Source organism: Pomacea canaliculata, linkage group LG12, assembly GCF_003073045.1.
Source record: "Pomacea canaliculata isolate SZHN2017 linkage group LG12, ASM307304v1, whole genome shotgun sequence".
Taxonomy (NCBI): Eukaryota; Metazoa; Mollusca; class Gastropoda; order Architaenioglossa; family Ampullariidae; genus Pomacea; species Pomacea canaliculata.
This window is the reverse complement of record NC_037601.1, coordinates 22,507,023-22,521,485: the sequence shown is the minus strand read 5'-3', so window position 1 is coordinate 22,521,485 and position 14,463 is coordinate 22,507,023. Positions and strand designations below refer to the sequence as shown.

General features: G+C 41.9%; 2 protein-coding genes across 2 annotated transcripts; one reads left to right on the top strand and one right to left on the bottom strand.

Annotated features, from left to right (window-relative positions):
* The first annotated feature begins 4 nt into the window (after nucleotides 1–4).
* Nucleotides 5–4,508, top strand: LOC112576685 (transcription and mRNA export factor ENY2). Its single transcript, XM_025259318.1, has 5 exons — nucleotides 5–41; nucleotides 1,516–1,596; nucleotides 1,857–1,927; nucleotides 2,509–2,583; nucleotides 2,864–4,508. Exons 1-5 carry the CDS (start codon nucleotides 34–36, stop codon nucleotides 2,938–2,940), a joined length of 312 nt encoding a protein of 103 aa, XP_025115103.1. The 5' UTR covers nucleotides 5–33; the 3' UTR covers nucleotides 2,941–4,508.
* A 186-nt stretch (nucleotides 4,509–4,694) lies between these two features.
* LOC112553136 lies at nucleotides 4,695–7,200 on the bottom strand. Its single transcript, XM_025220161.1, has 5 exons — nucleotides 6,947–7,200; nucleotides 6,692–6,783; nucleotides 6,367–6,449; nucleotides 5,603–6,011; nucleotides 4,695–5,298 (listed from the first exon to the last, which is right to left on the bottom strand). The coding sequence occupies exons 1-5, from the start codon at nucleotides 7,198–7,200 to the stop codon at nucleotides 5,039–5,041; spliced, it is 1,098 nt and encodes a 365-aa protein (XP_025075946.1). The 3' UTR covers nucleotides 4,695–5,038.
* Between the last annotated feature and the right edge of the window lie 7,263 nt (nucleotides 7,201–14,463).

The window sequence follows — 14,463 nt, the reverse complement described above, 5'->3', positions numbered from 1 at the left end:
CCCTGATGAGAGCTTTGAGTCGTGAGAAACAACATGGCAGAGTAGGTGGATGCTTTCATTCACAACATTAATTCTTTTTGAAATTGTCACTCTCAGCTCTTTTTCTTCTGTTATTGTACTAGCACAAACAGTTTATATCCAGTAAACGTTGGATGTAGCCGCGTAAACGATTTCAGTTGATCGCAGTAGTATATAAATAAAAGAAAGAAAATATTGTTCCAACTGAGAGCTTTCTGTTAATGATAGGAAGAAATGTTGACTTCGTTATTTACACAAAGTTACAGTTAATGTCAGTCGTTAATGTTTAAAATTAATTATAATGAAATGCCTTTAAAAATAATCACTAAAGTTCCCATGATATCTTTATTTCTCAACGCAACATATATATATTAGATTTTTTTTTTTTTTTTTTTTTGGTTCATCTCATTTTCTAGATTAAGTTTATGGAAGGTTCCATAGTGTGGTGGTTAATGCATTCCACTTGCATAACCCCAGCATCGACGGTACCTAATTTATTAGGGAACCAAACTGCACCGAAAGGAAGGAATTTTCTCAGCTTTCCACTGTTAGCCTTAGAATGAACCTACATACTAAAGGCTTTATTTGAAGTTTTACTTAAGGCTACTCATTTCCCACCTATCTCAAAGTTCTAGAGATATTTTTCAGAAGTTTGAATAAGCGTTATCAAAAATAACTTATAGAGGTAGAAGTATAAATGCAATAGATGTATGCAAATCATGTATATCACTTTCTTTTTTAAAGCTCACCAACGTTATATTTTTTATTTGTTACAATCAGACCGACAATGAAAATTAGAAGACCAAAACATCGACTGAGTTCCTGCACTTTTAATTATAAACTGAAGCTGTGTTGTCATTCCTTCTCTGTCTTAAGAATAATTAGATGAGCAATTTTTCATCTTATTGCACATAGGGTTTAAATAATTATTTGATGATATATGTGTGGTGTAAATGTATATTTAAATTTTACTATCTTTAAATGGCTTTACAAATCAAAGGTAAACATCTTTGTTATCTTAGTATTATTTCTTTACTGTTTTTCAGAGGGCTGCTGTGTAATGACCTGGTTTCATTTTTTTCCCTGTATTTTTATTTCTTCTTTACAACCAAGATCTGAAACTGAAACTTTTTGTGGAAATAAATAGACTACTTGACTGTGTTCTATTTTCTCTGCTCTATTTTCTGTTGTACAAAATACTTCATTTTATTTATTTGCATAATAATAATGACAGAAAGAACATCAAAAAAGAAGATTTAATCTAGATAAAGATCAGCATCTTTATGCTGGGAAAGTGGGAGTATGTCAGTGAAAAATGCTTTTCTGTAAGACACAAAACAGCTGGTAAAAATATAAGCATTGTGTGATTGTGCATCTCACTTGCTATAAGAGTGTGTGTATCTTGGGGGCAAGATGAGGATAACTTTTCAGATGCCTGCTATTACAGGTAAATGCTGTAAGATGTTTTTAACGATTAACACATCACTCAATTTACAGTTTACAAGAGAGGAAGCTTAAAGATGCTCAGATGCGAGCAACCATCAACCAAAAGCTTGTGGAGACAGGAGAAAGAGAAAGGTAATGCAGTAGATTAAAGCTAAATGGATGCAATTTTTTTTAGTTTGTGGAGACAGGAGGAAGAGTGAGGTATTGTAGCACATATTAAGCTGCACCCGAATAAAGACATTCCTTTTTTAGCTAATTCATTTTTTTTTAACATTTCACATTTTATTGCTGGGCATACCCAGTGTATTCAAGAACTTAATATTCTTTATATTGCAGCAGCAGTGGTATTCTTTCTTTTGTTAAGTAATTATTTTTGCCTTTAATTGTTTCAGGCTGAAAGAATTGCTAAGAACTCGTCTTATTGAGTGTGGTTGGAGAGATCAGCTTAAAACACATTGCAAAGGTTTGTTAAAATAGTTGGCTGCTTTATCATATATATATATAGTTGGCTGCATGCCAGTATGAAGATGAAGTGGGTGTGTGGCCGCTGATTCTGACTAGCTTGTGGGCCTGAATGATAGAGGTACCAATGTCTTAAATACTCATTAAGTTAAATTTGTGGTGGTGCAAAATAACAATTTTTATCTCTTTATTGATCCAACCCTTATAACACTAAATACTTTCTGAAGGTTTGAATTCAGTTTTGTTAAGCAGAACTTAAATGGTTACAACTGTTAATTTTGATCATGTGAAACAAGGTTGCAAAGCGAAATAGTCCTGAATAATATGGCAACTACATTCTGTTGAGGAGAAAATAAAACAGCTATAGATATGCTGTGTCTAGTGCTTGTACTCCCTGTTGGGGTTGTCACCTATTTTATCAATTACTGCTAAAGAAGGTGATAAAAAGCTGTAGACTTCATGTCCCAGGGAATTGAAGGAATATTGCCTTATAGCAGGATAATTTTAGATTAGATTTTCTTTGTGACATTTTTCTTTGGAATGCACAAGTTTACTCTGAACTTTTGTTGAAATTTGCCACAGAAATTGTACAAAACAAAGGACTCGAACACATTACAGTGGATGATCTGGTAGCCGAAATCACGCCAAAAGGTCGAGGTAAGTCAGTTTTTTTCAAAACATGAAAAATTTTACCTTGGGAGGGGAAATCCAAACTGTGATGATTATTTTGTGGAGATGTGTAGAATTAGTTTTATAATACTTGTTTTGATCTTGTGAAAGAGCTGATTTCTACCTTTCATATCACAGTTTCCATGATTCATGTTCAGTTTTGTCTCATAGAAAATAACAGGTTTTGTTACTGTTTTAGTTCTGTTTAAATGAAACTACTACTTCTTTTTGCACAATTTAACATAATTTTTTTGTTTTAACTTTACAGCCCTTGTTCCAGACAACGTGAAAAAAGAACTTTTACAACGAATTCGGACCTTTTTGGCACAACAGTCAAACATCTGATTGCACACTGATTCGTAAATACTCTTGGGCAAGCCAAAACTAAGCAGCTACCTTTGACAATGCAATACAACAAAGCATTCCTTTTCCACTGCTGGTTCTCTGACATTATGGTTAATGCTGTCCTGATGTGTTTTCAGATAGTTTGTCTTTTAAAGCAAATGCTTTGAAGAATGTCTAAAAATTGGGGGGGGGGATTATTTTTTGCATGATTAGAATTTGTCTTGACAAAGAATCGTATTTTGCTTTAGAAAAAATTTTAAAAAAATTTTTCTGAGTGAAAACTTTGATGAGAATTATTACTGTTAAGTAAAATTAGGCTTGTCATTAAAGAACTCAAATTGCAGGCTTGGGCTAACTTTTAATGTATCTGTCTATACCTTTCATTTAAACTGCTGAATTAATTGATTGGAAATGAAAAAATCGGTTTCTTTTGTTTTGAAGGATAGTTTACAAAACAAAATATTTGCACCCTATGTAGACATTTGCAGCAAACAGAATGTTGACGGTGGAATTTGTTGGAAGTGGGTTTTGTTGGTTTATTCATTATTTTCAACATCTACTTGCTTTAGTTATGGAGTGCAGTTGAAGCGAGTGTTTCTTTGGTTTTTCCCCCCCAAATATATTTTCCTGTGTATTTTTAAGAGACAGTGACACATTCTTTCAAGTCTTTGACATGACACTGTTTCTTTTCTTGTGTGTACCAAAATATTGATTAGAACCTGAGATGTTCTCTTTAGAGTGGATACAGTGGTCAGTGATAAATAGGTAACTGATAAGAAATGCTGTCTTAGCTGTATATACTAGCAGTGTGAAGTCTACCATTGCCAGTTCACAAATGTTTAGTCATGTCTTCTGTATTTCCTCATACCAGTCACTTGTGACAGCCTCAGGTCAGAAAATGGCTCAAATATAAAGGTCTGATTACAAGTTTAATCTCTTCTAAATACACTTTTAGTTGTCTTTAGGTTAAAAGGAGGGAGGGGTTATTTGCGCTTGTTAATGGAAGAAAAACTGATATATTTCAGGAAAAGCCATGCAATATTCACTGATTGAGAATGTGACATATTGTCATTTTGTCCAGAAAACACCACAATGGCAATTTGGTGCAACTTGTGTAAATGTCATGCGAGAATTTTCATGGTTACTTCCACTGTTTTTACCACAGTATTAGTTTTTCATATACATGTCAGGGGATATTATTTTTGAGTTCTTTTGTATAGCCAGTACACTTTGTCTTAAATGTCTAACATTAAAGCTTCCTTAGTAAGTAGACACTTTTCATATTTTGGCTTGTAGATATGTCTAATCATGTCCTTTTGGGTTTTTTCCTTTTCTTTTTTGAGGGGGGTTCATTTTTATGTTGCTTACGACTGATGACTGCTTGATTATATGTGGTATTGAATTATTCTCCTGCAGTTTGTTGTTGACAGTTTCAAAAGCATATTTTAAATAATGCAGACTAAATCTGAGCATTGTGTTTACTGTTAGTCTATAGTCAGAAAAACGAGTGTTTGCACTAAGAACACTTTAAAAAAATTGCAAATAAATAGACCTCCTGTGTCACATTATTTTCCTTGCTTTGTTTCATTTGTGTCATATTGTACATGTATAAGGGCATTCATTATGCAAAATATATGGTACATATACCTGAAGTGATGAATTATTTGTCAAACTGTAGCACAAGCTTTTTTTAAGATATATATATATATGTAGACAACAGTTTGCAGTTTAGAATGAATATAACAAATAAAACATTTTTCAGTGACCCGATATAGATACATTTACATAGGTTTTCTCTTCAGAATATGCATTTGTAATGAACGCAGTTGTCAGGTTTTAGTCACAATGTTTTAATCTTCACATGGGTCCTCACAGTCCTAGTTGATGGCGGGATTATCCAAACACTTTTTGTTAAGTAATGTTCTCAGGTTTTTGTGTGGATGCGTGCGTGTATTCTTGTGCGTTTAAATATGCAGGTTGTGAATGTTCGCTCGTTACATCTAAAGCAATGAAAAGATGACACGATCGCTTTTCAGTCCATCCTTTGAATCCTCCTTCCCGTCTTGCAAGGGTGAAAAGAGAAGAAAAAACATTTTCCTCAAGTCAAAATATCGCAACATGGATCTTTTGTCTTCGTCGCCTTTTCGAGAAACTTTCGAAGTTTGGACAGCTTTCTCCACTTGGAGCGCTTCCTGGCGGCGTCAGTGATGTCTTCGTCGTCATGGTGACCAGGTGGCGTGCTCAGTCTGCGTGAGATCTGACGCAAAATGCCGACAAGCAGTTCGTCTGTCTGGTGGCCGAACACCGCGGAGGTCTCGATGTACTTGCAGTCATACTTGCAGGCCAGCATCATGGCGTCTGCAGGTCAGAAAATATCTTTGAGTCAGCAGAACATAATGTTGTCCTGTCTACCAACCTCGCTTGTTTTTCTTTCTTGCAATAATGACAAATATAGCGTGTGGCAATGACTCAGGTGTTTGTTTTGGCAAACGGTTAAAGGAAGCGTGTGAGGGGATGTCAGTGGGAATGTTTATGTTGCCGCATGCTATGAAATAATCACAAGCACGCTCATGTGCAATCACGGACGCGTGCTCTGTCGACACCTGTGTTTGACTTGTGTGTTTAGCATGCAGGCGACTGTAACACCTGTACAGCAGCTTACCTTTAGCACTGACGCAGCGCTTGCGCACGAGGTCGGCTTTGTTGCCCACGAGGATGATGGCGCGGTCCGTGCCAAGGTCTTCGCGCAGGTGACGAACTTTCTGGCAGCCACAGCGGAAGGACTGAAGGTCCGTGACGGAGAAAACAACGGTGAATGCGTCGCAGTGGCAGGCGACGTTGTCACAGGTGAGAGACTCCATCACCGGCGTGACGGCGGTGAGGTCAGGGGGCAAACAGCGAGGATTTATATCGAGGCAAGTTGACCTGCCATCATCCGCAACTGGAGTGATGTCGGGATTTCTGGCTGTTACCGTGCAAGGTGTCTGCTGGTCGAGTGTGTATTGCTGTGGGTTGCTAGGATGGCTACCCGTGTTGCTAGGGTTGCACAAAGGACACACTAGATTCATTTCCTAAAGAAAGAAGTCAGTGAAAAATGTTACATAAACTGCAGCAGCGACACGTACACAGAGATGCAGTGTACCAGCAAGGTAAACAGAGTCAATTAGGGATTAAATGGATACTTGAATCTCGCATATCACAGTTGAAAGCGGACTAGAATTTATTTCTTACAAGAAAATACAACACTTATCTCCCCTACCTCTTGTGAAAAAAGAAAACATGGTCAGAATAAAAAAAAAAAATTATTTGGCCGAAACTCTGGCTGCTTGTCTAATCTCACACCACTAATCATGGCTACTTTGGACCTGTGCTACTTTGTGAATAACTAGTGTTACAAAGACATGAACATTCCCCAGACATTCTTACCTCCAAATCATCGAAGAACTCCATCAGGGATTCTTCTCCGTCCAGTAGCACGGACACTGTTTTTCTGGCGACCTCTTCTTCATCTAATAGTTCAAATACAAGCTACTGATAATTCAATCGTTCGATTTAGTTTAATTCTGTCATTCAATGGTCAGAAACGTGAGATGCCTCATGAGCTAACCCAAGTCTGGATTTTCCAATGTTTACAGTTATGTTTAACACGGACTTAAAATGTTCGCTGTATTTTTCTCAAAATAATGTTTAATATAAAGTGGAGTAGAGGGTCAACAACTTCACTGGCTAGAGGAAGGTTTGGCGAACTTACCCACAGTCACACTGTCGCTGTCGTCGTCAGAAGCCAGGAAGCGGGTGACTAAAGCTGTTTTGCCCACCTTTGGTGCTCCCAGCACTCCCACTCTGAACACACGATGAACAGCGTTAATGAACACAACATTTTGCTGTGTTGTCACATGTCCTACGCACATTATGAATGTAAAACCCCGTGTGAAACTACAAACTACAGCAATCTAAATCATATGTGAAAATACAAGGGCAAGTTAACAGGTGTTTGTGAACCTACCTGTAATAGGACTCAGCTATGGAGGAGCCCAATGCTGTCCACAGCAGTGCCGCTGTCACATGAGTCTTTACTTTCGCTTCTCTCCGGGTACTCCGGGTACTCAGGCTGGCGGTAGGAGCGGATTCTTCCGGTGAACACGAAGGCCGAGCTGTCTTTATTCCGGACAGAGTCGCCGTCACGCACGAGACCTTTCCGAGTGCTTTTAAATGACCTGCATTTGATAAACATTTAAATGACCTGCATTTGATAAACATTTGAATGACAGACAGATATTTCAGTCCTCCCCATATGTTCAAACGACAATGACATTAGGAGACAAGTGAAGCAAAGAGCAGCAGTCCAAGATCAGTAGTACGACTTCTGACAGACGACATATATGTGGATATATACACTATATACATATATACACATCTATACACTATAGTGGATTCCTATTGCCTCCCTCTGTTTTTCACACCTATGTAATGCAAATGTCAATGAAGTCGGACACTTGCCTCACTCTGAAAAACTGTGATGTGTTCTCCTTGTCGTCTGCACGCACTTTGAAAGGTTCCCGGGAACTATACTCTGGGAGGCTCTTGGCTCTCAAGAACTTGGGGTCATCTACAGGTCTCCCTACAGATGACAGTCGTCTGGTCAGGTGCTGGAGCGACACCGCCTGGCGCTGGTCCGGAGACTGGCTACAGGGCCCGCACTGTCCGTCTCCAGCAAACTACGTGGACAGAGTCTTCTGTTACTACTTCACATAATTCTCACTTATTGGTTGCCTAATGACAATACTGACACCTGATTTAATTAAATATAATAACACGTAACTGTAGGTGATGCGGAAAATGGGAACAAGGGAAGACAGGAATGAAAAAATGAAATTTAAAAAAAAGCAAAGTATTCAAAGAAAGGAATATGACAAAGGAAGAAAGAAAAAAATTCATAAAAGAAGTAATGTAGCGAACAAATATTGAAGGAAAGAGTACAGGAATCTCCCTACCTCAATGGCATGACTACTGATGTGCGGCCAGAGCGAGCAAAGAGTTGGAGTGACCAGAGGGAACTGTCGTTGCTACATCAGTGATGGTGGCCCACTGGGGAAGCACACATCGTCTGCAACTGGCGCCGTAATAAATGAAGTTTCATGTGACACTGGCAGCCTACGTGCCGACAGGGGGCAAAGTCAGCCAAATTATTTATTGTCATACCTTCCTGCCTTTTCTAAACACTTGTTTCGACATCAAACATGCAGAGAAAGTCAGTGTCACGTGTCTCTTCTGTACTTAGTAACTACGCCGGGCTCGTAGATGGTGAGTGATGCCCACAGAAACAGATTTGAATGTCAAACTTTCATCATGAAAATAGCCGATGCAAAGCTGTTTCTTCTCTGATCCAGTTTAGTATCGGAGACGAAATGTGAGGGAATGTTATTGGGTCGGAAGGATGGAACGGGCAAGGCAAGGTAGACTTTATTGACTGACGAACAGGCTTTCTGTTGGAGACTTACCCGGGGTGGCTCTCCTCCCTGCTGTAGCTTGCTTATCAGGGGAGGTAAAGGCTGCAGACTAGGTTCCTCCTTCTACATGCCACCCGGGACCGAGACATGAAACACCTTCACTGTCCCTAATGCCTCTTGCATAGGACACTTGAGGCAGGGAAGGAGAAATAAAGGAATGCACAGAGAGGGAGAAATAAAAGAATGCACAGAGAGGAGACACTATAGCTTGCACCACTCCTCGTCGCCGTAAATTCTAGGAGTGCAAAAAAGCAATGGTAACTAGTCTACCTGGCCACCAGGTGTTGTCTTCCACTTCCGTATATGAAGGGCCATCACAGATCTGAATATCGGACTGTTGGCAAGATACCAGTCCTGTCTGTACAGGTGTGTAGTCCTGTCTGTACAGGTGTGTAGTCCTGTCTGTACAGGTGTGTAGTCCTGTCTGTACAGGTGTGTAGTCCTGTCTGTACAGGTGTGTAGTCCTGTCTGTACAGGTGTGTAGTCCTGTCTGTACAGGTGTGTAGTCCTGTCTGTACAGGTGTGTAGTCCTGTCTGTATAGGTGTGTAGTCCTGTCTGTACAGGTGTGTAGTCCTGTCTGTACAGGTGTGTAGTCCTGTCTGTACAGGTGTGTAGTCCTGTCTGTACAGGTGTGTAGTCCTGTCTGTACAGGTGTGTAGTCCTGTCTGTACAGGTGTGTAGTCCTGTCTACAGGTGTGTGGTCCTGTCTGTACAGGTGTGTAGTCCTGTCTATACAGTGTTGGTCCTGTCTGTACAGGTGTGTAATCCTGTCTATACAGGTGTGTAGTCCTGTCTATACAGGTGTGTAGTCCTGTCTGTACAGGTGTGTAGTCCTGTGCTATGTCTATACAGATGTCTGGTTGAGTGCATGAATCGAATGTATGAGCTGTGAGTCCGTGTCTTCCGGGGACAGAACAATCGAGTGCGAGCGATGGCGACTACAACACTTTGCCTTTGAATTCCACGGGAACTGAAAACAGTTCTGTGAAGCGTTTGCCTTCGAGAGAGTGTCATGTAAGAAGCAGATTAAACTTCTACTGCAGAATGTTTTACACCTGAAACTCAGGATGTTGCAATAATACGATCAAGTAACCGTTTTAGAGACTTAGTTCAGCTGTCTGATGATAATAATAATAATAATAATGAAGATTTATACAGTGCTTTTCCAACATTTGCTCAGAGTGCTTTACAGAAATGATATGCAGACTGAATGACCAGCAGCCATACACCCACATTCGCATACAACAGTCTCTTCTACAACACACACATGCATACACACACACATGAACACATACACATACACATACACATACACATACACACAGTAAATACAGACACGTTATACAAGCTCGGGGTCAGCACAGGGTCAGTGAAGTTGTGAAAAGTTGTGTCTTGCTATTGCTCTGACTTTCTATGACTGGCTGACTCTTCCTTTGCCTAACTGCATCAAAATTCGTTCTTCTTTCTCCTGAAGGGGTGTTCTTTCCCCATCCCCATCCCTCTCAATATCCCCGTAAGTATAACCACTAGTCGATTGCATCTTGGCAATCATTTCAGGTTTACAGCTGTTTTCAACTTGTCAGTGAAGAATTCTGACTACAATCTAGCAAGTGGTGCTAGTCATACTGTGCACTGACTGTGTACAAGTGGTGAAAACCTTGTCCACAATGCAGTTCACTTCCAGTCACAGGAGTCTGCTCCAGGTGCAGCACAGTGTTGACATCACCAACTTGTCATTCCTGAAGGACCGACCACAGAGGGTGGGTCTCAGAGTTCCACCGACAGGTACTATAGGGTCCAGCAGCTCGTCTGACGGAGTTTATTTGTCAGTGGATGGAGTGATTCTGTCAGATGAGCAGATCCTCAACACGGGTACCCCTCAGGGATGTGTGCTTTCCCCATCCTGTTCTCTGTATATACAAATGGGATTACTATTAACAGTGCTATTCTCAAACTTGTAAATATGCAGATGACATGGCCCTTGTGGGCTGCCTGAAAGACGAGCAGTCCCTGTCACAGTACTGCCTGTGTGGGGGAGCTGGAGGAGTGGTTTGACCGCAGCTTTCTGGATCTGAACGTTGAAAAAAACGGAGGAGATGGCCTTTGGAAGAGCCTACGAAGGAAGAATGGCACAACCCCTCTCTCCCCACCACTCCAAATCAAGGGACAGCAGGTGCAGAGGCTGCTGTGTTTAGGTACCTTGGTACAGTGATCGACGGGAGGCTCTCCTTTAGCGCTCACGTGAACCAAGTGTACAAAGGCCCAGCAGAGGCTGTACTTCTGAGGAGACTTCGCAGCTTCGACGTCAGCTCTGGGGTGCTGGAGACTGTGTACAGGTCTCTTGTTGAGAGCATCCTCTCATTCAACATCGCTGCCTGTATGGTCACCTACTAGTCAAAGACAAGGCAATTCTGCCAGAATCATCCACCAGGCAAATAAAATTATTGGCAAGCACAGCTGCCACTTTCTGACTTGTACCTTCATGCAGTCAGAAGGATGGCACATAACATCATTTGGACCTGAACACCCTCTCCACACTAGCTTCCAGCTGTTGCCCTCAGGCAGGCGCTATAAGTACCACGCATAAGGAAAGCTGCCTACCAGAGTCCTTCGTGCCAGCAGCCATCACCATCCTAAATAAGGCACAAGGACTCAGGAGGAAATCAAACAGAGACTGAAGAAGAGAGAGTGTGACATCTATTGTCAGCCATCACCTCGTGTGTTCATTCTTGTCAACGACATTCTGGACGCAGCCGCGTAAAGTTGAAGAAAAATGAACAAATAGCAAAATAACAACTGATCAATGCGTACGTGTCATCTACGGTGTCACGATCACCGCAACTAAAAAATATATCCATGGTATTCATATTGCCATGCATAGCGTCGCAACGAACTGTTCATCCTACACTTTGTGCGAGTTTGTGCCTGTCTTCGCGGTAAGTCGCTGCGATCTGCGCGGTTCGGACACGATAGGGACTGTCATTTCTGTTACTGTCATCTGACAACACAGACACTGTTACTACTCTGCACCACAGGCATTGTCACAAGAGTTCTTGGTGATGGTTTGGAAGAGTAGCATACCACCCTGGCGTTCCTCTTCACTGTCGTCATCCTGAAGTATGGCGCCTCCCGCAGTTGAATGGTCCTTTATCTTGGAGTATACCAAATGATCGTCTAGGTACACAAGAAGGACTGAAATTAAAAAGTTCGGCATGGTGGTCTGCATTAACCTCTGGAAAGTGGCTGGTGTGGACGTCAGACCCATTGCATCCTGGAACGGGCGTTTGCCAGCGGCCCTAACCAGTCTTTGTTGACAATTGTCTTCTCAAGATGAGCTTCATGCACGGCTGCCTGTACTGCCTGCCCACATCTGCGAGAGTCCATTATCTGATAAGGACGTTCTTCCCTAGTAGAAGCGACACGCGCCTCCTGCGCTCACTTTTGACCACATCGACAGTGTCCTTGACCACCAGGATAGAACGTCCTCAGACGCTGGCCGTAAACATGTCCACCACCGCCACTCCTGAGTTGTTTTAGCTGTAACGGTCCTGTATGTGGCCCTCGTGCCCCACTCGTCAGTGACCGTCGTTACCTCACTGCCGGTTTCGAGCAAACGCCATCACTCAACTGCCATAAATGACAAAACCTCCGCCGTCGGACACTTTCCAGTCAGGGCCAGCTACACTTTATTTTCCCTGTCATCCTGTTACAGAAAACGGGGGCAGTCACTTTCCCTGACCGTCGGGCTGCAGTCCTCCGAAGATGTTGTCAATCGCCGCCACTTCGACGCTCTGCGCCGCCTTCTACCTCGCCTGCTTAAATTCTGGAGCTTCGCGGCGTATTCGTCGACCACCTCATCACGTTGCTGTGGCACTGATGTCCGTTCGCCGTACGCCATCACTAGGACACCCAGGATCTTTCTCGGCGATCTCTTGCGTCATTGCGGAAGCATCATGACTCGACGTCTGGCAGGTCCCTCCAGCGACTCAAGATTAACACGAGGCCGCATTCTGACACAATCGGGTTTATGCGAGAGCTAACTCGACCTCTGTTTCAATCTCGTCGACACTCGTTGGTCCACCGGCAAATACTGAAAGCGACTTACTAGTATGTCGTAGAGCCTCTGCCCACCCAACGGATAGCATCATGTCCTCTCTATTGTACTAATCTTCTGTCGTGGGCTTCTGCCCGTGATGAACAAATGTTTCTTTTTGTTCAGCAGTGCTTTTAGGCCCATTGGCACCCAAGTTTGTTGTTAGGATAAACAATACACTGCTTTGATGGACTGGTTGCAACCACACTATTTTACTCCTCACTTTTACTCCTAACTGTGTGTTAATGTTCTGTATGGTATGTGAGCAAAGACAAATTTCTGCCCTGGGTCTCCTGGGCAGACAATAAAGTCTGTTTTGATTTGATTTTTGATTTGTGTTAACATGTCCCTGGTATCCATGGTGTCTTGAAGGACATTGTACCCGGCGCTTGTACCTACTGACTCTCTCTCTCTCTCACACACACACTTGTCTACTTGTTACAGATGTAAGATGTCATGGTCACAGTTTCCGACTGCTGTACTATGGAAACCCCGTGAGTTATTATGTCAATCATGATTTATTATATCAGTGTCAATAATTAATTATTAGTTGATTATTCCTAGCGATATAAATGTGAATGGATCGTTTCTGTCACTTGCGACCATTCCGCCCTTTCAGTAGATATTTCCCAAATGCTGGAGCAGGAATTCCGAAAGATGTTAAACTGTTCTTTAAATTTGCCGAGTTCTTCTCCATGAACTTCTTGCGACACTTAAAAAAAAAAAGCTTACTATAACAACTTATATTACGCCGAATCCCAACACCAGGTCAGGTTGTCTCGGGGTCTTCTTTTCTTTTTTTTTTTTCTTTGCGTATGAGGGAAAACAACAGTTTATTTACCACCGGAATGATGAATCGACACGAACTGGTTTTGTCAGTGCAATCAGTTCATGGCGACGACAACAAGCATCGGCGACACGATGTGAGGCAGCTGTGTCTTGTTGTTGTGGCTTGTAGTGGCACTCGGTCATCAGAGGGTTGGAGAGAAATGTGTAGGACTGAAGTAAACTGCCATCATGTCTGTGGCACACAAGCTTCGACCGTTGGTGTCCTGCTATTTATAGACAGATTTGAAAGATTGAAAATGAATATTTAGCTTGGGGGGGGGAGAGGATGGGGAGTCGCTCAGCATTCTTGCCCTCGTGGAATGTTTGTTAATCCCGAGGCGTGAAAAAAATGTTGTCATCGACCGCTCTAAAACAGGCTTTCAACCTGGAAAAGTTTTAAATAGTCAAATCACGAGGGGAATGTATAAACGTTTCAAATTGCTGGCCTGCAGGTAAACCCTGATCACGAGCGAGGATTTTACTGTCCTGCACGTGATGGGAGGGAGGATGGGGAGGATGGGAGGACGCCTCGCATGCCCTCGAGTCCTCATCGCACTGTTGAGGTCGGGAACGTGTGGTGGGGAGGTAGAACGAGTAAAGGGGAGTATCCCTGGAGTCAGGATGATATTACGATAGCTTCTAGCGAGAACTCGGTAAAATGTTTAGGGTTTATAGTTTTCATTAATACGAAAAGCATTTTCGGCAAATAGCTCACTTGACAAGTGCGTCCACCCCATACAGCACTTTTTATCTCGAAATATTTTCACTGTAGACCCATCGACAGTTTGTTCAAGGAAATAAGGAATTCTCTTGCAATACATTTGGAGCTGACAGCTGAAGAAAGTAGTGAACGACATACTACTTACATTAACATACTGCAGACATAACTTTAAACATATTGTCATCCTTTGAATTACCGTTCCGCTCATTCCTCAGTTCTTCATCGTCAGTCGTCCAGTTAGTTTATGCTGCAGTCCGCTTGCTGATGCTCATGTTTTTGTGTAAATAATTCTCGCTTTATTTAGTCTTTATGTGAAGCACATCGAGAAGGATGAGGACTGCAACAGGTCTTTCATGGGATGAGAACACAT

Excerpts from the sequence above, each read along its gene's own strand:
- LOC112553136 (XM_025220161.1), bottom strand. The coding sequence starts at position 7,200 with ATGTTTATCAAATGCAGGTCATTTAAATGTTTATCAAATGCAGGTCAT. Across the intron at positions 6,012-6,366 it reads AGTTCTTCGATGATTTGGAG|GAAATGAATCTAGTGTGTCC; the intron begins GTAAGAATGTCT and ends TTCTTTCTTTAG. Across the intron at positions 5,299-5,602 it reads GCGCTGCGTCAGTGCTAAAG|ACGCCATGATGCTGGCCTGC; the intron begins GTAAGCTGCTGT and ends TCTGACCTGCAG.
- LOC112576685 (XM_025259318.1), top strand. Across the intron at positions 1,928-2,508 it reads GCTTAAAACACATTGCAAAG|AAATTGTACAAAACAAAGGA; the intron begins GTTTGTTAAAAT and ends AATTTGCCACAG. Across the intron at positions 2,584-2,863 it reads AATCACGCCAAAAGGTCGAG|CCCTTGTTCCAGACAACGTG; the intron begins GTAAGTCAGTTT and ends TTAACTTTACAG.